Source organism: Pungitius pungitius, chromosome 14 (assembly GCF_949316345.1).
Source record: "Pungitius pungitius chromosome 14, fPunPun2.1, whole genome shotgun sequence".
Taxonomy (NCBI): domain Eukaryota; kingdom Metazoa; phylum Chordata; class Actinopteri; order Perciformes; family Gasterosteidae; genus Pungitius; species Pungitius pungitius.
The window spans coordinates 12,821,983-12,844,147 of record NC_084913.1 but is presented as its reverse complement, the minus strand read 5'-3'; the positions used below and the strand labels follow the sequence as shown (position 1 = coordinate 12,844,147).

General features: G+C 45.2%; 3 protein-coding genes across 6 annotated transcripts; 1 reads left to right on the top strand and 2 right to left on the bottom strand.

Moving 5' to 3' along the window:
• Positions 1–35: 35 nt before the first annotated feature.
• hivep2b (HIVEP zinc finger 2b) lies at positions 36–14,655 on the bottom strand. 3 transcript variants are annotated; one of them, XM_037486111.2, is made up of 8 exons: positions 14,570–14,655; positions 14,153–14,295; positions 4,671–8,625; positions 3,922–4,079; positions 3,616–3,791; positions 3,372–3,470; positions 2,513–3,294; positions 36–2,201 (listed from the first exon to the last, which is right to left on the bottom strand). In XM_037486111.2, the coding sequence occupies exons 3-8, from the start codon at positions 8,523–8,525 to the stop codon at positions 1,812–1,814; spliced, it is 5,460 nt and encodes a 1,819-aa protein (XP_037342008.2). In that variant the 5' UTR covers positions 8,526–8,625; positions 14,153–14,295; positions 14,570–14,655; the 3' UTR covers positions 36–1,811. The 3 variants fall into 3 exon arrangements, with proteins under 3 accessions (XP_037342008.2, XP_037342007.2, XP_037342009.2); XM_037486110.2 differs by lacking the exons at positions 14,153–14,295; positions 14,570–14,655 and adding an exon at positions 10,546–12,179; XM_037486112.2 differs by lacking the exons at positions 14,153–14,295; positions 14,570–14,655 and adding an exon at positions 9,544–10,482.
• A 129-nt stretch (positions 14,656–14,784) lies between these two features.
• Positions 14,785–18,716, bottom strand: fuca2 (alpha-L-fucosidase 2). The gene is made up of 7 exons (XM_037486946.2): positions 18,398–18,716; positions 17,814–18,001; positions 17,341–17,680; positions 17,050–17,260; positions 16,476–16,666; positions 16,015–16,123; positions 14,785–15,552 (listed from the first exon to the last, which is right to left on the bottom strand). Exons 1-7 carry the CDS (start codon positions 18,583–18,585, stop codon positions 15,415–15,417), a joined length of 1,365 nt encoding a protein of 454 aa, XP_037342843.1. The 5' UTR covers positions 18,586–18,716; the 3' UTR covers positions 14,785–15,414.
• Positions 18,717–18,788: 72 nt separating this feature from the next.
• Positions 18,789–21,918, top strand: LOC119227827 (putative deoxyribonuclease TATDN3). Of its 2 annotated transcripts, none has more exons than XM_037486948.2 (10): positions 18,789–18,938; positions 19,026–19,058; positions 19,133–19,206; positions 19,288–19,372; positions 19,784–19,846; positions 19,947–20,056; positions 20,900–20,955; positions 21,036–21,148; positions 21,322–21,399; positions 21,575–21,918. In XM_037486948.2, exons 1-10 carry the CDS (start codon positions 18,822–18,824, stop codon positions 21,716–21,718), a joined length of 873 nt encoding a protein of 290 aa, XP_037342845.2. In that variant the 5' UTR covers positions 18,789–18,821; the 3' UTR covers positions 21,719–21,918. The 2 variants fall into 2 exon arrangements, with proteins under 2 accessions (XP_037342845.2, XP_037342844.2); XM_037486947.2 differs by having other exon boundaries at positions 21,319–21,399.
• The last annotated feature ends 247 nt before the right edge of the window (positions 21,919–22,165 follow it).

The window sequence follows — 22,165 nt, the reverse complement described above, 5'->3', positions numbered from 1 at the left end:
GGCTTCACTTTCCCATTCTGCACCGTTACGACAAAGAAAATTACATGAAATCTTCAGAAAAGGAAAAAAGCAGTGCACCTTTTAAATTGTTTTATGTAAACATGAGTGAACAAAGTGTTTACTGATTTTGAAAATTCATTCTCAAACTGGTAACGTTAACACTTGTGAATACACCGTATTTATTTTTTATTTAAGATGAGACACGCAGAGTTAGCGATCAACACTGTGCTGTTTTCTCCCTCGTTAAACCTCTGTTACGTCAACTGCAGACTTGTTACCTCTTAAAGAGATATAAACGATCCACGTAAAAAGTTCTCAGAATTCAACGCTGCAAAAATAGTTTAAATCATAAAAATACACATATATGTACAGAGAAGTAATGCATTTGGTGAAAGATCATTTTGAGCTGAAGCACGGTAATAGTCAACCAACTCACCCTGTTAGCATCATTACTTTAGTAAAGTGGTATTGGTTCATCCAGTTGATTCATCCAGCTTGAAATGCAAGAAAAGATACTATTGATTGATCATCATAGCCCCTTGAATTAGTGTGCAACATGTGCACAATGTGAAAAAACGACTGGAATGTTTCAAACACCACAGGAACACAATATGTTTTACTCCCTTAATTTCACTGACCACGTCAGTTAAACATCAAAGATCAAAAGATGAAAGTGCATTGTCAAAATCATAAAATGCTTGTGGTCATCTGTGTGTGAGAGAGTGAAACGCTGTTTAATTAAAGCAAATACAAGATACCGAAAGCAATACCAGCGTGGCTCACTGCATAACTGCATCACTGCTGCATAAGTACAGATATACCATATAAATAGTAGTCAAATTTTACCAGTATCAATAAGTGCTCACGTTCTAATATATAAATACATCTTACGGTATTAATAATTACATAATAATAACTTCCTCTATTTTGTGCAATAGCAAATCCCATGCATTTTTACCAAGATAAAAACCACAACACTTATAAAAATTGCAACATAAACATTTTTTAAGATTGTTTCACATAAATCAAGCTGCATCCGACCGCATAACCGACGGAACAAGAAATAAAAAGCTTTTCTTTGAGCGAACTCTTTGACGGCGCTGACACTTTTGAATAAATCCTTCTCCGACATATTTCCACAACGACCTTCTCATAACAAAATGATGAAAAGCAAAATAAAGGCACAGACCCTTGCCGCTTGATGGACAAGAAAGCATCTACTTAAAATTTGGTCAGACTGTTTCATAACACACATACTTTTCCCCTTATGAATAGTCTTTATTTACTGCACTACTGAGTAACACCTTGATATGATTACATTAAACAACAGTCTATAAGTACACATACAGTAAAATACACTGTTTGTATGCATCTAAGAAGGAGTATATCTTAAGGAAATTTGTACAGAATCCATAAATATAATTTATGTGCAATAGTACGCAAACTACTATGTCAAACCAAGGCATATTAGCATAATATCTTTCCATATTGCACTTGCACCCAATAAGGATTCTCCACCTCACAAGTCATCCTGCTGCTCGTCCAATCATTTCAAAGAGTCTCTGAGGAGAAGAGCACATCAGACCGGGTGGGTTTCTTCATCGTGAAGGTTTCATCTCCACTCAGATCTAAAAAGGAGCCGTCTGGAGTATGTGCAAAACCCGGGGAATTGTTATTATATATGCCTCTAATTGGATAAAGATGAGGTTATGTGCCTAAAGGGCTGAGGACGACAAGGTCGCAGGTGAAGAGGAGGGGCAGTTTTTTCCTGGGTCAAATGGAGGAGAGGGAACAGGACGGGGGGGGCGGTTTCAGTGAGGCTCCTCCGTGGTGATCTTCAACGAAGCAATGGCTTTCAAGCACGTCTGGACGCTCTCCTCCGGTCCACTGTCTCTGGGCCCGGGGTCCAGGCTTTTCTCCTCAGACAGCTGGTTGTGGTCAGCGCTGTCCTCTCCCCCGGACTCAGGCCCGTGGACCGATCCCTGCCTGCTGCCGCCGCTCGGCGGGCTCGGTGCCGAGGGAAGGGTGACATCGGAGCCGGAGGAAGGCGGGGTGTGAAGCATCTGGAGCCCACCCACAGGAACGACGGGGAGCAAACTGCGGGTCTGCTGCTGCGAGTGAAGAGGGAGGTGGCTGAGGATGTTCTGGTGATGAGAACTGGCAGGACCGGGCAGATTTGAAGCCAAGCTGATCCTTTCATCCTGAAACGACAAGTTGGCACCGTTGGGAGAAGTTTCAACGTTGCCAGGATCATTTCTCATGTGAAAATATATTACAGTTAGCAAAAATGCAGAAACCGACAAATACGAGAGTAAACTTTAAAAAAACATTAGGAAAAGAACATGGACAGCTGGCCATGACGATCCACTTTATCACAGTATACAACGATAATATTACGGTCATTATTAACATATCATTGGTTTGGGTTTTTGCAAGAGAGCTGTTGACAGTAACAATATGACCAGAGCGCCTCTTTGTCGGAGGTGTAGTTGAACGCTGAAATGACACCTACCATCTCCATCTCAAGGGGTCCATGCTGAGCCATCTCCATCTTCGCCTGCTGGCGGGTTTTATCACCGCCGCCTCTGTGTTGGTGCGAGCCTCTGCGGGGCGAAACAGCCCTCAGCACCACTCTCTGCCGACCTCTGACCGAGGACTCCCTCTTTCCAGCCAGCTCCGTTCCGGGAGACAGCGGCCGCTCAACGGAGACCGGAGAGAGGTGCTGGACGGGTGTGAAGCCGGGCGAGCTGGGCCTCAGCTGGGTGGTCTCCCACCGGGGAGAGGAGCGACCTCGCGGGGAGAGTTCTCGCCTCGGGGACGGGTAGCGCAGACGCGAAGGGGAGGGCTCCCTGATGGGAGACTCCCAGCCAGGCGAGAGCAGGCAGGAAGAGTAGGGGTCAAACAGGAAGCCGGCCTGGTCCGGAGACAGCACGCTCAGGGAGTCGTCATCCAACGACTTCTCCCTCCGCTCGGCTGCGTGGACGCCTCGAGGGTCCGAGCCCGGCCGCCTGTCGGAGGACCGCCGGCGGACATCGGCGGCGGGCAGAGGGGCGAAGGAATAGACGTGGAGGGCGGCGGTGGCCGCGACTGACAGAGAGGCCCCACACGTCTGGGGGCTGGTGCTCCTCGAACGCAGCTTTGGAGTGGAGTCGCCCTCGCATTCGTCGTCTTCGTCGTCGTCCTCGTCGATTTCGTCGACGTCCTCGTCCATGCCGTCAGAGTCCTCGGCGTCTGAGAACTGGTGTTTGGTTGTGATTGTTGCCTCTGTCTTGGACTCTTGTTGGCTGTCGTCCACTTGAAAAGAAAAAAACGCATCAGTTTAGTCTGATTTAGTTCTTCCGTAGTTTATATTTGATGTGCTTGTATCTTACCTTGTTCCTGTATCTCCGTGTCATCCATCGTCACTGACACGCCCAGTTCAAGACATTTCTTCATGTGTGCCTTTGACTTCATATGTTTAGTCAGATTTCCTGTAAATGACGAAACAAGTAATAATGAAGTTACTATAACTAGTACTAGACAATATCTCTTAACAGAGTCCCTTGCATCATCGATAAATAAGTATGTTTTATTGCCTATAAGCTTAGAATACTAGATAAATATAGGAATACTCACCTTTAGTTTTAAAGGCAAAGTTGCAGACCCTGCAGATGTACGGCCTTACGTCTGTGTGGGTCCTGATGTGTTTTTTCAGCATGCTCGGCTTCTTACAGCGAATCCCACACTCCTCACAAATGTATTTTCCCCGGCCTCGACCTCTGACATACACGTAGTCTTCATTCGACTTGTACCTGAAAGACACAAACAGTATTGTGATGAACAAACAAGAGGCCTCAATGTTCCAAAGCAGCAAAGATGGACAGGTGGTGAATGCAGCGGCCTCCTAATATAGCTGCAGTGTTATGATAACCAATAACTGACCCTCCCTCGAAGATCTTGATGCGCGTTGGCACTGTTTGGGTCGTGGAAGCCTCCCTCTCTTTCCAATCCTCCCTGGCGGTTTTCACTCTGCAGCTGATGTCTTTCATCTTCTTCCCGTAGGTGATGTCCACCTCTTTGGGCTCCGGTTTCCTCTGCAGCTGAATGAGATGACCAAACATTTTGTTAACATCCATTCGAAGTGGACGGGGTATCGACAGCGTAACGCGATGCTTCCAAAGCTCTATGTCACACATGGTGTTAAACAGCATGTTGTGGAAACATGAATTATGCTGCTGCTGCTACACGTAACTTACATTTTGTTGTGTTTCATGATTTTATTCTCTCAAAGCGTCATTATTTAGCAATCTTATCCAGCTAAATCCAATGCTGCAGAGAAAAACATCACTTTGCCACAATATTTACTTGAATACGTGTTTTCTTTCTGGAACTTTTACTGCCGAGAAGCAGTGACTAATAAAAGCTTTTAAAATTAACAGTTATTAACATTAACAATAACTAACAGCTAGCAAATGATGACTGAACCTTCTGTCAAACAAACAAATGTGAACCAAATTCTGCAGAATAACATTTACCTCTTAATAACATAGCGAGGTACCAAACAGGGATGGTGCCCAGTGGAGCTATAGTGATACCAGTAAGACCAATTCAATATGTCAACAGTAGGGCTTTGCCCTCTTTTTCGGTTGTGTGCTTTATAAAACGATGCAGAAATGGGACTGTTTTCTCACCTGTTCCATGTTCTGCCTCCACAGGATGAGGGACGACACCAGTTTTCCCGTGCCGGGCCGACACATTGCCGCCATGGTGTATATAACCGTGTCTCCCCTCTGTTTGGACCGCAGCAGAGCCAGAGTGGCACTGGTACTCAGCTCAAGAGGGTTGGGGTTGTGGGAACTCACCCCCCAGGTGGCGTAGGCGGAGGAGAAAGGGGCGTTGCTGGGGGGGCAGCTGGGCTTGGTGTAGTTAAGATAACACCAGCTCACTCCTGTCGTGGTGCGAAGACTCGGAAACTGAGATGACAGCCTTGAATTCTCGATGTCTGTGATCAGGACATCTTGTCTGGAGACCAGTTGTGCCACCGTGTCCATCTGCACATGTTTCTCCATGCCAAATTCTTCCACCTCGCTGACCGGTATGACAGAGTCGGGAGGTGAGCTGGTTTCCAGGGAGCTACTCTCCATTGCTGACTCCACGCCGGGGTCAGTGGCCTCTGTCACTTCCTGTTGGAGTGTGATCAAATTACTCACACGTGAGTCATCCTGAGTATGAGGTGTAGCTGCGCGCTGCATCTCTGACCTGTGCCCCTTCTCATCGCTCAAATTACAATTTCCCAACTCCACAGCGCTCAGCTCCTCCACTATCTGCCCAAACATCCTTTCCTCCTTCACCCGTTTTTCCTGCTTGACCTCCAGGAAAAGGTCCATGCTGCTGGCGGGGGACAGCATGCGTTTGTTGGCGCAGCCGCTGGAGGCGTTAGTGGTCGAGATGGTTCTGGATGTCAGAGAGAGAGGGATGCCTGTCTTGAGCTTAGCTGAAGACAAATCGAGGGCTTCTACAGTGAGCGTGTGCGTCGAAGGTGGTCTGGCATAAGACTCCAGACTTCCACACAGGCGGTAGATTTGATTCTGAGACGTAGTGGAGCTGACGCCGGTGTACTGATTGTCAAAGATCTGTGATACTGAAGTGTACGTGATACTGCCGTAGCACGGCACATGAGTCGGTATTCTAACGGGAACCAGAAGGCTTGGATGTGACAGCTGGGGGAATGCGCTCCCTGTGGAGAATATTGGCAAAGTCTGCGGCAGAACAGCGAGTGCAGTGAAGGGAGGGGAGCTGCTGCCGAGGGGCCGCGCAAACACTTGTGACGGGACCGGTGTCACCTCCGTGTCCATGTTCAACGATTCCTGCCGCACCAAGTTTCCCTTCCTCCTCTCCCTCACAGCCGAGAGGCCGATGTCCACCGGTCTAACTTTGGATGCTGGAGACAGACTGCCATAGTCAAATGATATGCTGCGTACCTCCGGGAACTCCTTGCGCAAGTTACATGGCGCCTGCTCCGAGGTGGAGCGTCTCATTTCATGTTGTTGACGCTGGCCGAGCACAGACAGGGAGTGTCCGCTGCCTGGCACTGCTAAGAGCTCAAGTGGTTTGCCAAATTCATCTTGCCTGGCTGGAGAGACTGACTTCAAACTCTCCTCCCTGTCAAAGGAGAAGGCGGAGCTGTAAGATAAGTTGCTGTCTTGGCTCGGGCTGCGAGAGAGACTGGTGCAGGCGGACTCAAAACTCGATTCGCCAGAGGAGTGCTCGATATCGGCTAAGCGTAGCCTTTTCTTCTTTGGGGGCAGCTTCTCTGGAGGGAATTGTGCTAAAGTTTCACTCCTTTGAGGCCACTGGAACTCCTCCACGTGCTTCTCTGGTTCCTTCACCGGCACCTCGGGAGCCTTTTCTGGACTGTCGGGTTCTACCGTGACCCGGATTTCTGGGACTTGTATGTTGGGCTGCCGCACAAGTTTGGGGCCCAGCTGAAATGATTGCCGTAGCCCGCTATCCCTCCTTTCCAACTCATACGATTCCCTCGCCTCCATAGCTTGAAAAGAAGAGATACTCTCTTGTCTCGGCCCGTGATACTGGTGGGATTCTGACTGTTCAGAGTGAGGCCTGTTTATTGAGTTTGTGTGCTGGATAACAGAAATGACATTCCCTAACGTTTTCCTCCCGGAAATTTCAGGGCTGCCTGATATGTCCATGTCACACCTGTCCATCTGCGTCAGCATACTTAAAGAGAGTCCTTTTCCTAACGCGATAAGGCCCACGGCAGCTAGTTTTGAATCATAGTCCAGACTTGAGTCAAACATTTCTTCACACTGCTCTTGATGGCCCTCGTATTGACCCTGCAATTCCTCCTCTTCCCTCTTCTCTTTGCGACGCTTGCGTGTTGCCAGTTCCATGGCGTGTCTGTGATGGCACATATTAGATGTCACGGAGGGGTAATTCTCCTTCTCCAACCCCGAGGGCTTAGGGCCACTCTCGCTCATCTTTCCGTGGCCGTCTGCGTCCGCGTGGCCGTCCTGTGCGCAGTGTTCGAAAGCAGCTTGCCGCCTGAGCCTGCGGGCGCCCCCGGTGCTTGCTCTCTCATCAAAAGAGTGGCTGCCCCTGAGGGCCTGAGGCATAGGCAGACTCACTGCCGAGGACGTTGGCATCGAGTTGCTTCTCATCAGAGTCGCCGCATCCGCGCCGGTGTCTAACAGCGGCTCTTTTGCCTCCTCCGCCGTGAAGGACTTTGTGTTAATTTTGATTGGCTCGGCGGCGTCTTTTTCTTGGGTGTAAACGCGGGAAACGCCTCTCTCCGAGCGCCGCCCCGTGTATTCATTGGAGTCTGTGCAACAAGCCACAAAAGCTTCCGTCTGTTTAGGGCTTGGCTTGTAACACTTCCCGAACATGATTTCCTGATAGGATTTTGCGTTGGCGTTGGGAGGACCGGGCTGGTGCTCGGTACTCTCGGAGCGCGAGAAGTAGCCGGAGTCCGTGCTGCCCTTGCTGGACTGACTCGGGAGGGACAGGTTCTGGTCGGAGTCGCTGCTTCGTTTCTCAGACAGGCGCAGGGCGAGCCTCTGTTTGATCGTGCAGGATTGGATCGCACGGCTGGCCTCAGCAGCAGCGGGACGTGCATTGATTTCGTGGGGCTGGGATGGACCATCCTGAGCCGGGATCGACGAGGCTCCCCTTTTCTGAGTAGTGAGATTTAGTACTTTTACAGCGGCGTTATCTGATCCGTCCGATGGAGAGTCCAGCAGCAGCAGCGGGTCGTTAAGAGCGTCCTCATCCGTGTCCGTGCTTTGCTCAGCATCAGAGAACAACTCCCCTTCCCCTTCAAAAGACCCCTGGTCTGTGTTGGCATTGTAAGAACCAAGTTCGGAGAGGGGCACTGTTCCAGCTTTGACCAAATGAGCGTGGGACTTTCTGTGTTTGTACAAATTACTCTTTGTTTTGAAGGAGAAGCCGCATGGGACACACGGGTAGGGCCGCTCTCCGGTGTGTGAGCGAATGTGTTTCTTGAGCACGCTGGGTTTGGCGCATGCCCTTCCGCAGTAATCACAAACATACTTACCAGGCTTTTGTGGTTTCTGCTCTACCTTACATGCAGCTTCTGACAGTGGATCCATCCCTGAATGGCAACACTGCTGTTGGGCTTCAGGTGAACTGGTGGTCTTCCTGTGAGATACCGGTCCAGGGGACTGTGCAGAAACTAAGTGACCTGCAGATTTCTGCCTGCCAGTGGGAAACGATTTTGTGGACTGTTCTGGATACAAAGACCCTTCATGTTCCTGATGGCTTGTGCACTGAGTTTGGGAGTGCCAATCTTCTAATTGCAATGATTTTCCTGAGTCAGACATTTCTTTGAAACCACATGTGTCTCGGCTCTGACCTTCTTGTAGTTGGTGCCACCCCTCGCCTTCCAATTCGACTGATCGACTCCTCCTAGTTTGTACAGCCTCTGAGGTGAACATTTTGTGTGCAACGACATTTCTGTCCTGACCCTCAGTGGAGCTCTTCACCCCTCCAGTAGTTTCAAGTGACTCCATGAATCCAATGTCACTTTCTTTGGGATCGATTTACAAGGACACTACCTGTTATGTAACTGTAGTGATATTAACATACATGTGCACTGATCGGAAGGGTCACCTGGAAGAAATCAGACAGAAACTACAATTAGACAAATATAGATGAATGACAAACAATCACCTAAACATGGACCACATGCAGATGCACAAGACGCTAATCTAGTTATGTAACTAGATTTCAAATCCCCTCCTTGAGAGTGAGAGCAAAGCTGTTTCCCAAAAGTCCTTCAAATAAAACCCCTAATGAGCTCCTTCACAGCAGGAATGGAAAAAACATTATTTTCTCTTTAACAGCTTCTGAAAAGCCGAAGGTACCTTGTGTCGACTTCGGCCCGTTTTTGGGGTATTTAAGGCAAATGCATAAACGGTCGAATGCTATCAACAACAGTAAGTATATGACCCAAATACTTAATTCCAGCGCACACAGGTGACAGACAGCTGCTGTAGATCGTGGTCTGTGATTCCAGCAGCACCACTTTCAGTATGATATGTACATTGAATGCTGCTAAAGTCTTAAGCAACTTCTAATGCCAGAATCCCAGTATTACACATTCAGGTGGGACTCAAACCTTCTAGCCTGTGTGTCCCTCCAGCGTCATCATAGTTTACACAGTGAGCTACAGGGGGACTACACACACCGGACTCCAGGAAGGAACCTCGACCCCCCAGCGGTGAATCTGAACTGCTTTTACTGCTATACTTTCTCTTCACGCCACGGGGACGGGTCTCTCAGGGCACGTCATTTCCATCCTCTCAGTATCAAATGCTGTGTCCTCCCTAACGAGGTTATGTAAGATTATCTGGTTCAAACCCTCTGAGTTTCCCTTAATTAGGACATCCTCCGACTCGCACTCTCTTTCTCTCACTCCCTCTCTTTCTTTGTTAGCGCACCACACACTCCTCGGGCATTTGCCAGAGGATACGAAGCCAAGGTGACAGAAGAGATGCTTGCAAACAGCTGAAATCTGAAATAATTTACCCTTTTTGTTTCTGTTGTTGTTTTGCAAAAGCCCATTGCTTCTCTTTGGCTGCTTATGCTTCACCAGCTCTCTCCCGGACAGATTTGAGGGCTTCTTCCAGAGCAGCGTAGAGAAAAGATAACCACGGATGGCAAGCACCGCCTCCGATTGGAACGATCCATGCTCCAACAGGGAGGTTTACAAATGTAAAGTGGGGTGCCTTGGGGTAAATAAATTCAGAGGCCCGGTAGGGAGCTCCCCTTCAAGGTCGGTCTGACCTCATTGCTTAGTTTCCCATCCTCGGTGAGCTCCGAGTGGAGGGAAGGGGAATACAGGTGCAGAGAGGCAGCGAGATAAGACCCTCAGAAACAATGCATACCTTTAGATTAAGCTTGATAGAGAGGAAACGGAGCCGACATATTCAGAGTCACGTTGGCAAATATCTAAAAGCATCCAGTCTCTTCCTATTCGGATACCAAGACTGTACCAGCATTTTGTTGCAAATATTCTCTCGCTCACAGCAACAAGCACTAACCTATACGAAAATATATGACAGCAGCAGCAATGACGTGCAACACCAGCAGGCAGGTGGGAGGCAGTAGGTGTGTTTCAGGATGACTGTGGGCTGACTGTCGTACGGCATGCCCGCATTGATGGAGACGCGATTTCACGGTGAGATGTACTCATTCCGTGGGGCAGATCCCTTCCTGCTGGAGAGAGGACGAACGCTGGCTGCCCAGAGCACAGTTATGCCGCTGCATTACCTCATATAGAGGCGAAGTTGACCATTAAAGGGAATAAGCACGAAGCCTCTCGCTGACAACGGATCCATAAATATCATACAGAGAGGACTGGATGGTAAAAGGCTCTGCGTGGTGCTCTGACAGCAACACAGGACAAAGCATGCAGGATCTATCAGCAGCTCTGACTGTGAGCAGAATGACATAAAGCACATTGTCTGATGGGGGGGGGGCTCATACAGCAGCTGACATTCAGATATCAAATATAATCCTCATACAAACCTGACATTTGAATAGTCCCCCGTCCCATATCGACGGTCACGTGTGACATTCCTCATGCTGCACGGTCCTTTTCTCCATTCTCCTCATGCCGGGGTAACAATAATGAAATAAATGAGCACGGTGAAGTCCCATCAGTCGCGAAGCTGCTGGCTGACTGGGTGTACATTAGAAGATCTATTGATGCGAGCTAGTCACCAGAGAAAATACCCAACCGTGACGTGCGGACCCAGGCACAGAAATAGCAAAGGGGCCCTGAGAGGGATTACACAACGGCCCACGTTTAAGGACGCTTTCCCTCTCACTCCCTCTCTCTCTCTCTCCCTCTCCCTCTCTCTCAAAGCACAGCGGGAGCTGCCCCATCTACACACAAAGTGGGGAGTCAGATATAATGATGCAAAAAGCTAAACATTACCTTTCCTTCAATGTAAGAGTTGATTCATCCCCAAATTGAGTCGTTTATTTTAGCCCGATATTGTGAGATGGGGATGAAGACTGAAATTCAGGGTAAGAAGGAGAGAGCAAGTGACAAGCGCTTTGAAAGACACTAATCACATGGTGCAGCCCCTCTGAATGTACATTTCCTACAGCGTGATCCCATTCGCTTTGTATATAGAAGAGCTCAATGAAAAGACGACGTGTGGCTGGCTGTAAGGATGCTGCAAAAATTAGACATGTTCTCCAAATCCTGAGACACCCACAGTCTGTTCAGAGCCATTTTCCCTCCCATCACGACAGGATTCGCTTTGTGAATGGAGAGAGTCGTGATGAGGGTGTCATTAACACGGCAAAAAAAGAGAAGAAAACTAGGACAATACTGCAGATTATGTGCAGCTGCAAACCTCATCCTGTGAATCAGATGCATGAGTTGAGTGAGAAATGGTGCTATTGAAGCCTCTACATTAACGTATGCTCAGTAAATACTTCCTCTTTACATGACTTTAAATGGTATGCAAAAGGTATAACTTTTTATATGTTCAAAGCTAAAAGATGTTTTATTTTATTCGTATTGTTTGGTTACCATCCACGATTAAATGCCTGTTGTTATTTTTTTCTGCTGTAGTTTGTTCAAATGTTGTATATTTTATGTATGTCTGTATATATGGATAAGTTATTTCACACATGCAAAGTCAACAAAATACACCAACGTGCATTGGTACGATTTACAAGGTATTTGTACTTTGTACTGTACTTAGTCTTCATATTTTAAGGTACTTTGTATTTGCATTCCACTGCATTTCAGAGAACAAATTGTATCGCTAAAGTTCCTGTTGTTTTTCAGGAATTGTATATACAGTACACCGTATGATGAGCTGAATGACTATTAAACTCACCCGTTGGTGGTGAATGCTAAAATGTAGTCCATGAATTTCAAAGTAAGAAGCAGGGGAATTAAAGCCTGTAAACTAGCTCAGCAAAGCACTGATACAAAAATGTGTTGGTGTTATAAGTATTATACACTTACTTACTTAAGTACACTTACTTAAAGACTAATTACTATTTCAAACCGGTAATTTGCGTATTTGAATATTACATTTCCCATTTAATATTTCTTTTTACTTTATCTGAACAACATTTTCACAGGGAAATATTGTGTTTTTTACTCCACCACATGTATTTGACTACTGCTTACTGTACAGGGAAATATCTTAAATATGACACTTGATGGTGGATTAAACTGCTATAAACTGACTGCCTGAGCCTCACCTGCTGCTACAGGTGGAACACTTAACACAATTCATTTGATTTTATGTGACGACTGGACACGTTTCAACATCTTTTTCTACAACTGTTTCTGCAGAAACTGCTCTGAATACAACAAACTAAGCCCTTCTCCTTATTTTGATGGATTCATGATCGCTCGTCCTCAGTCACTTGTGTAAAACTATAATTTACACAACTATAAATACTTCACCCGCTTTGACCATCCTCCTCAGTTTCACTCTGTGCCATTGGGTGAGAACAACTGGGTGCGTCTATGAATAGGAGTCCTTGGCTTTAGCTACGGCTAAGCCATATTTATCAGAGGTCTTTCTCTGAACATGAAGCTTACACAGCAGAACAAAGGCTTGAACCTATATAAGGGCTTATAGTTAGACTTCACCTATAAGTTTAATACCCTGACCAAATGGCAAGCCTTTATTTTACTGCTAACCCCAAACTGTAATTTCACAGTACATTTCCCTTTAGAAACTCTGTGTGCCAAAAAAGCAGTGAATGCAGAGACTGTGTATTGACAGAGTTTGTCCACAGTATGGAATTTCAAAAGGCTATTATTAGCCTCTAACAAGCCGAAAAAGAAGTTGAAGCTAACTAACTGCAGTGCAGCAGAGATCCATTATGCTGTATTCAGTATCTAGAGGAGCGGCACTAAAATGGCTGATACTCAATGTGCAGTGAAGGTCAAGGCGCCCATCTCTATAAATATAATGGTCTGTCCCCCAGGATGTTCCACACTGCTTTGGCATTTCCACCATCTAAAGCTCCACCGCCGCTCTGCTGACCGGCTCAAATCTGCCACCAATCTGCATGTGATTGACTGCCACACAGGCACCCGACTACTAGCAGGCCTCTAATGACATTAGTGGTGAGACCGATGGGAGGAGGGGAGAGACGGAGGGATCAACACACACAGGGAGAGAGGGGGGTGTTTATGAATGGAAGGAATGAGGTTTTCCTCCCTGCTGGCTGTAGTGGCTGTCATGTGTCTGAGTGAGGGGACACTAAACACTGCAGGCTGGACAAACAATTGATACAAACAACCATAACTAATATATCAAACACTAGATCCTGCAGGTTTGAATTTCTCCCTTGATGCGCTAATAATTCACCCCCCCCCCCCAAAAAAAAAATCAGTCAATTTATCCGCCAGCTCTTTCAAAGCAGGCATACTTGACGCCATTATCACAGCAGTACCTGAAAATAATCTTGACATGATTTTGTGTTTCCATGGCAACCATGCCAACGTCTCTAGCCATTTCACTGGTTCCTGTCTACATATATAATTACCACCACACATTACAGCACCAAGACTGCAGGAATAAGAAAACGAACACTGTGCGTCATTATGTGATCGTACAGATTATAATTATTGGGCTGATATTCAAATAGACTACTTTGGATGTTGATTAGAATACAATCCAATATAAAGTAAGGTAAATGTATCTGGGTATTTTAATATAAAATGACTTAATGTAGGTCATGTGCATTTATCACAATATGATACAAATTGAATGTTTGTTTGTTTGTAGACTATTATAGGAATATATTGAAAGGATGATCAGTAATCAAAGTAACTTGCTATTTTTATAATTCATAGATTTTTTACGCAAACCCCCCCAAATAAACGTTTTCCAGGTCTCAAGTTTATAAATATAGTATTTATCATTCTAAAGATAGAAATCTCGGCAGAATAACACACAACTATAAAGATGTAATCAAATCCTCATACAATTCAACTTAAAGTCACTATATTTTTAGTCTTCACATATCCGAGCTTGCACGTGACGTATCAACGATACTTAAATACATACATAAAACTTTCAATTTCTGCTCATTTTAATTTTACAAACATAAATATGAATGACCTTAAAAATGAATGCTTACTTACCTGCTTTAACTCAAATGTGGCAATGTGTGTTTGAAGTACATTTGTCCACACATAATTTGTATCCTCACATCTTTCTTTTGTTGTTGTTGTTGTTTTTAGGGGATCGGCTGTGATGCGCAGGTCCCAGGCTCGGGGATAGCCTGCTGAAAGGGGGCGATGCACGGACGTGAGAACCCCTTAAAAGCCCCCCATCTGCACGTCATGGAACATTTGCAGAGCAGGAACCACCGTGAGGAGACATAACAGTGAGACCTGCCCGCACAGGACATCTTAGGGGACAACATACATTCAAGGGGGGCAGGAGGCAGGGGGCAGGAGACAGGAGGCAGGGGGCAGGAGGCAGGAGGCAGGGGGCAGATAATTACGTCTGTCAAACACTATGAGCGCGGTGTGAAGCAGCTGGGAGCTGAGGCTTACCAGTCACATGTGCTACGCGCAGGTCATTTCATTCCACAGACATGTCTCATGATGCATGAGGGAATCTTGTTTTCCTGGGTCGTCTGTGCACGCGGGGGGGGGGGGGGGGGGGGGTAGAGAGCAGTTTCGCGCCGTCAGCTGTTCTCCGAAATGTCACGCAAGGCGGGGTGTTAATACAGATGTGAGCCGCAGGGGGGCGCTAACTGGATGCAATACATTGTAGTGATCCAAAAGGCTTCATTTCTTTTATTCACATTCCCATTTATTTGCAATCCGTGACATACAAAAACATTCACAACACCGGCCAGTGCATCAGACTGCATGAACAACTCATACAAATACATAGGCTTACAAATAATCCCAATAGACAATTTTGTGTCAGAGGTCACATGATGAATAATGCACATCATATTTAGGTCAACATGAAATTACATATATGGCCCCAAGTTAAGAAGTTATTTTCCCAGTAAAAGTAGTTACACAAAAGCGTAAAAAAACACTAGGGCAGGTAAAAGTCCTGCATTCAACTTCTTTGTATATTTAAGTGCACGGTCTAATATCGGCTTCCAAAATATTGCACTGTGGAATGCATGAATATGTTTAAAATGGAAGTACTGAAGAGTACTGTCCTTGAATAAATGTACTTCATTCCCATCCCCCCTTTGGAGCTGTAAAAATGTAATCTTAAAAAGGTAACAGATCATAATCAATGATCATGTATTCATGTTCAGTATATCAAAAAGACCATATTTTTTAGGTGCAACTCAGTACAGTACAATAAAACGATGTCTCCTTCTCTCGGCCTGCAGCTCGGCCTGTTTCTTTTCTGCTGGTCTCGTTTCCCTTTAAGTGGCACCTGTCAGCCTCAGTGCCCAGGCCCACTGGCAAGGCATCTGGCTGATTGACAGCTGGGGGAGGAGAACCCGCAGCCCGCTGGCCTTCACAGGTTCCCACTTCAGAGGCCCGTACCCTACAAGCTCCACCTTTTGTTTTTTAGGACAAAAGCAACACATGAACAACGATGACATGTTGATAAAACGAGAGCAATAGAGCAAGCTGGTGCGTGAACAAGTCAACCTCATTTCCCAGGATGCAGTGTGGTTGTTGGACATTCCAGCTGGCTTAAACCAGAGAGGTCGATATATTGATCATTTAATGAAATACTGTCTCCATTAATATGATGGAGGATCTTCTCTTTCTCTCTTCTCATTATTTAATCATTAATGTCATCAATGTATAACATTAGACCATTAGAATTGTTCACTATTTCATAAAATTGTTTAAAACGTTTACTTTTGATAAGATAAACTTATTGGTAAAGAACTTAATGGAGGTTTCTAGATGATCTCAAAGACATATTTGGCCTTTCAGTGCTGCAATTTCTTGTTTGTAAGGAGTGATCATATAATAATAATAATAATAACATACCAAAGCGCTAGTCTTACCTGGGTCCTTCCTTCAGTAACCACAGGTGCATCCAGAATCACGGATCCATTTTTGGGCCACTCCAGTAGAAGAGCAAAGATGCTCTTTTCCTTTGGTCTGAAAGTGTACCTGTCAAGAGACATAATTATCCACAATAAAAAAAAGGGCCTCCGTATGACCTTTGAAAATAGGATTAACAGTAATAAAATCAAACACGGGTAGAAAATGAATGTCGAAGGGTGGCAAAGTGTAAAGTTTAAAACTTGTGCAATAAAATAGTTCTAAATGTGAAGTTAGCCGAGACGCAAGTGACCGGACAACAGAGTGAGTGCCTTCATCATCATCCTCATCCTCAATAAAACCCTTCATCATCCCCATCAGCTCAATGGTAAGCTATTTACTCACTCCATATAGATTCCAACCTCAATACCATGAACAAAATGGGAAAACGCTAATAGTTATATTTGACATAGTAACCCACCTGACAGTGGGACTGACGGTGTCCTTCTGAACCCGCCATGCTGTTGTGTTGTAAATAGACTCTCCGTTGACCTTCAGCCACTGACCCATGTCCCTCAGACGCTCCTGGAAGATGGGAGCGATCCTTCCGTCGTGTGTCGGGCCGATGTTCAACAGCAGGTTTCCTCCAAAGGAAACCGTCTCCACCAACATCTGAAACACCAGGCGGCCTTTTATAGATTACAATTATATTGCAGGAAGTTTGCTTTAAGTTACAGGACGACATTTCCTCAGAGCACACAGGACTAAAACCCATCTTCATTGACAATTTTGCATCAAAACATTTAGGTTACAGCTTATCAAATGAAAATAATTTCTTCATTATTATTAACTAAACTTTTTTGGACAAACAAGTCATAAAAAAATAATGAAGTTGAGCTTGGGGAAGTTTGCACTTCCTCCCATTTCCTGTCATTTGTCAAAGTTACACATCCCCTGGCTCTCCGCGGTGAATCCTCCATCTGTTTATTCATTGGTTACAAAATATAACTTGTTAATAGGTAATATTAATTGATTCATTAATATTGGATGCTCACGGCTACAAGCTGCTGGGTGGTGAGGTAATCTTTGAGAGCAGCGTCGCGTCTGTAACCCCAGGACTTTGAGTCGATGGATATGCAGCTTTCCCACTTGCGGTTGAGCAGTTTTTCTGGCTGGTAGCGATCGGCACAGGTGTAATACCCTCCGTGGGTGCAGATGGAGCCGTAGCCCCAGCGATCATTCGTCACCACCGTGTCTCTTACAGGACTGTGAAGACATTGACTTTAGTGTCACACTGGCTGTGTAAATGAAAAATCAAATAAAACATCCTCTCCCTGCATACATACCTGTCATTGTAGAGCCAGGCCAAGAACCCCGTGCTGTTCCAGTACTTGTCAGGTGCATCTCCGTCCCCGTCAGACCACAGCAGCTCCGGTTTGTACTTGACAATGAGCTCATGAAGGTCAGGCAGAGATTTAGTGGCTGGAAAGTAGTTTGTAGTGAAGGCATTGGCAGCGTCCTGTTCAAAGAGCGGATTAAACCACTCAAAGAGAGAGTGATACAGCCCCAAACGCAGGTCACTGTTGGCCCGGAGGGAAGTAGCCACTTCCTCCACCAGGTCTCTTCCAGGTCCAACATCCACTGCGTTCCAGTTCCAGGAGTTTTTGGAGCCCCAGAGTGTGAAACCTAAAAACGCAGAGGTAACCTCTCAAAACATGTGGAATAGTCGCTTTCCATCAGCGCTCTGAAGTGGTCTCCTGTGGTCAAATGACTGGAAACAGAATAATCAGAAAGGTAGGATGTGGATCATGTCATGTACCTTCATGGTGTTTTGTGGTCAGGACGATGTACTTTGCCCCCGATGAGGCAAAGATGTCCGTCCACTCGTTGGCATCAAAGAACTCAGCAGTGAACTGCGGTGCAAAGTCTTGATATTTGAAGTCTGGGGGATAATTCTTCTGCATGAAGTCAACATACGGCTTGGCTTTTTGTTTCTGCCAGTAGAACCTGGAGCAGGAAACAAGATAGAGACGAAAGATACTAATAACAAGCTCAGCAGCTCAAACTGGTTTCCGACGGACAGCCGAAGCAGGTTTTTTCTTGACTTTACATATCCAATGGATAACTGGGATTGCAAAACCCAGTAGTGCGAACGATATGTCTTAATGCAATATGTCCAAACACAAAGGGACTCTGTGTTCAAGCAACAAGTACCTTATTGCTTATGTCTGCAGACAGATGTCTGCTGTCACGCACCAACAGCCAAGTCAAATTCCTGGTATGTCTGACATATTTCGGTAAACAATTGTTTCCTGATTCCTGACGGCAATTCACTAACCAGTCTGTGTCCAATTGAAACCATATCATAAACATTTTGAATGCAAGAAAACAAACCAAACTCACCAGAACCACTCGCTGCCGAAGCTCGGGACAGAGAAGACCCCCCAGTGGATGAAGATGCCAAACTTGGCCTGATCGTACCACTCCGGCAGCGGTCTGGAGTCCACAGATTCCCAGGTGGGTTCGTATCTTGCTGCTGCTGCGGTGCCGATAAACATCACGAACAGGCAACCAACCGTGAAGCGTCCCATCGCCACTTCAGAGTCACGTCGACCTGCGACCGCGAACGAGCTTCACGTGAACGTTAACACAAAGTCAGGTGATGGTGTAAGGTGGAGGACGGCTTCCTGATAACAGAGGGGGCGTTTGATCTGTGGACCGCGGTCGATGCGCCGCCGAGGGTGAAACGGGCGACACGTCAGTCTGAGCGGAACTCCTCTTCTCCGGGAGACGCTGAGATTCACGTCGCGCGCTCCTAGGTTGACGCATGCGCACTTCGCCGCACTTTGCGGAAGGAGGCAGTGTTTTTGTTTTGGACAATACGTTACCGATGCATGGCTACATCGACTGCCACTGTCATATGTCTGCGGGGGACTTTGACAAGGTGGGCTCGCGCTTTCAATGACGCCAGCGGGGTTTGTATGTGAAACGCTTTCCCAGGGTTGACGGGTCTTTCTGTTTCCTTTGTTAGGACATAGATGAGGTGGTTGAGAATTCAAAGAAGGTGAGCAGTGCCCGCTGAGCAGCATGGTTCAGAAGAGCCATCGTGGTTTTAACTTGTGCTTCATTGTTTCCCAGGCAGGATTATTGGCCCTTGTGGCAGTGGCCGAGCATTCTGGTGAATTTGAGAAGATTATTGAGTTGTCAAAAAGGTAACGAAGTGTTTGGAGTCCCACGAGTTTAATAATTTCATCATTCAATAATTCACTCTAACGTTTTCACTTAATCTCTAGGTTTCCAGGTTTCGTTTTTCCGTGCTTAGGAGTTCATCCTGTCCAAGAAATCTCCCCAGAACAACAGAGGGGGGCTTCTCTCCGGGTAGGCTGAGGACGCATTGTCAGCTCACCCAAATGTGTACTCACTCACCCAGTGAATAGCTAGAACAGAGGGCCAGCTGGAGGGCCTGCCTTTTCATTATCTTTTTCCTTCTACTGTAACTCTAAGAACTGTGCTTTATTCTACTCTATTGACACTGAATTGGATGTTTTATTTCTTATCAACTTAACTTATCAACAGCAGAGAGATGATAAGACACACTATCCCAATAGGCTTTTTGTTCATTTTGGGATCCATAAATAACAACGGCATGAATATAATTTTGATGGGTTCCCTCCAGAACCAATATTCCCTCCTGAATATACATTTTTTAATTATAACTTTTCTCTGGAAAATTGTAGTTGTCCCATTAAAATGAAGAGGTAAAGGATGTTTTTTCTATTCTCTCTGAAGGATCTAGATGCAGCTCTCCCCATAATAGAGAAATACAAGGACCCCCTTGTGGCCATTGGAGAGGTACAAAGACAGTATTTGTGATTGCATAGCAGTTTGTCATCTTGGCTTTCTTTTTTAAGTCATGTTAGCAATAAGCTTGCATTCCTATCTGTTACCTTAGGTTGGTTTGGATTTTACACCCAGATATGTCAAGGATGAGAGTGACAAAGAAAGCCAAAGGCAGGTCCTCATTCGTCAGGCCCAGATAGCCAAGGAACTGGATCTCCCTCTGTGAGTACTATAGAACTGTAGATGATGGGAACTCATCTGCTTAAATCTCTATTTCTGCTGTACAAGGTAATGTATGTTTGGTATGTCCCGACATTCTATCAGGTGCACAGGTGAAAAGACAAAAGCAATGTGAAGGAAAATATGCATGTACACTCATTAGATGCTCCTACAAAAGACATTTCTTAGTGCCATTATATCTTCATCAAGTAAGTCATGTCATCATGTCTAAGTTATACTCTATTCATATTTTCAGAAGCGCTTCATTATTCCTGTGTATCCTGATGATATTTTAATTTAGGAAATCCACTCACACACAATCCATGACTTTGAGAAATTATTGAATGTGTTCCTGAATTTGATAACATTCTTCGCAATCATTTTTTGAAAGTTTTTTAAGCAATGAAATAAAAAAACAATGTTGAAGCTATTTGCTGTTACTATTTAGTAATTCATTCATAAGTAATAGTTATATATAATTATTTAGATTGGCTCATATGATATATTAATATTGCCTTTTCTGTTTAATAGTTAATTTAGTTTAACAACTTTTTTGCTATGTTTGTTTTCTAATGAGTTAGTTAACACAGAGTGGGACCAGCATGCACCTGGTTGGGCCTGGGAGGTAGCGACATGAATGATCTTTTGTTTTTCCTGTTCTAAACGACAGGAAAAGCAAAATCTCTGAAATAACAGTCTACTCTCTTGCCTACAAAGCACAAATCTGTGGGCAACAGTGGCTCTTTAATTTGTTTTTTTTAATTTATCGGACAAATTGACACCTTTCCATAGTTTGTCCCCTAACAAATACACATCCAATATCCATGAAGTTTATTTCATTTCTAGGAATGTTCATTCACGCTCTGCAGGAAGACCCACCATCCACCTCCTCAGGGAGCAAGGTAAACAATAAAGTTGAGATTCAATTGTGTTTACTTGAGCAGTTTGGAAGTTAACTGCAGTTCCACTGAAACGCCACTAGGTGTCCAGAAAGCCCTGCTTCATGCGTTTGATGGGAAACCATCTGTTGCCATGGAAGGAGTGAAGGCTGGATATTTCTTCTCCATCCCACCATCCATCATACGCAGTGGTCAGGTATAACAGGGCACCTGTTTTTCACCTTGATTTTACAAACACATTTATATATATTATATATTAGCCACTGAGCTGCTTACAAGGTCTCTTGGTGCTGACAGGTTTGCTTGGTTCAAGTTACATTGAATTGTAGTCATTGATGATGGTTCTTTTGTCCATTTTCCTCCAAGAAGCAGAAGCTTGTGAAACAGTTGCCGTTGGAAAACATTTGTCTTGAAACAGATTCACCTGCTCTTGGTCCAGAAAAACAGGTAAAATGTCATATTTCTAGGAGAATATTAGATAATAGAAATCTTTTTTTAAGCATCTTTTGAATATTTGCAACACCAGTAAACTAAATCCTCATATATTTCCTAAAAAAGTTCATTGTTAAAAATATATTTATTCACACATGTGTCTTATTCTTGTTCTGCGTCTCGAATTCAGGTGAGAAATGAGCCCAAAAATATCTGCGTCTCTGCCGAGTACATCAGTAAGATTAAAGGAGTGTCGTTAGAGGAGGTGATGGAGGTGACGACACAGAACGCTCTCCGACTCTTCCCAAAAATAAAGTCTGCCATCAGACCCTGACAAAGGCCTTAGACGTTTGTTTCATTGGTGATTTATAGTGGTAGTCGGATTGAAGAGCTCCTGGAGTGTAAATGAACATTTGTTGTGAATCAGTGTTAAGATACCTTCATCTGGACTACATAACTGTTGTAAGATAGTTACTTATCTCCATGTATTCTTTAATAAAGGAAGATAAGGTCAACAACAAGTTGGATGTTTTTCACCTTTCCATCTACCCCCCCCCCTCAAAAAATGAAAAAAAAACTCTTAGGTCCCTCCAGTTTGGGCCGAGGTCACTGGTGATGGCTCTTAGGACACTCTTATTCTCACAGACTCCTAACTTCTAACACTCTGCAGTCAGATGATGATCCATGACTTTAAAACCCAGGAGAAAGAGGAGGAATTTGAGTTTGACTCAGAGTGAAAGTCATCGTTCAGAGAGCCGATGGAAATACGTTCAATGATGCA

Bases quoted from the DNA above. Each gene is read 5' to 3' on its own strand.
- hivep2b (XM_037486111.2), bottom strand. From the start codon at position 8,525: ATGGAGTCACTTGAAACTACTGGAGGGGTGAAGAGCTCCACTGAGGGT. The intron at 4,080-4,670 runs GTGAGAAAACAG...CATCTCATTCAG, and splicing joins GGAGGCAGAACATGGAACAG to CTGCAGAGGAAACCGGAGCC. The intron at 2,202-2,512 runs GTAGGTGTCATT...TTGTCGTTTCAG, and splicing joins GACCCCTTGAGATGGAGATG to GATGAAAGGATCAGCTTGGC.
- fuca2 (XM_037486946.2), bottom strand. From the start codon at position 18,585: ATGGGACGCTTCACGGTTGGTTGCCTGTTCGTGATGTTTATCGGCACC. The intron at 17,681-17,813 runs GTACATGACATG...CTGCGTTTTTAG, and splicing joins GACCACAAAACACCATGAAG to GTTTCACACTCTGGGGCTCC. The intron at 16,124-16,475 runs GTGGGTTACTAT...GTCTCTTGACAG, and splicing joins ACCGTCAGTCCCACTGTCAG to GTACACTTTCAGACCAAAGG.
- LOC119227827 (XM_037486947.2), top strand. From the start codon at position 18,822: ATGCGCACTTCGCCGCACTTTGCGGAAGGAGGCAGTGTTTTTGTTTTG. The intron at 19,059-19,132 runs GTGAGCAGTGCC...ATTGTTTCCCAG, and splicing joins TGGTTGAGAATTCAAAGAAG to GCAGGATTATTGGCCCTTGT. The intron at 21,149-21,318 runs GTATAACAGGGC...TTTTCCTCCAAG, and splicing joins CCATCATACGCAGTGGTCAG to AAGCAGAAGCTTGTGAAACA.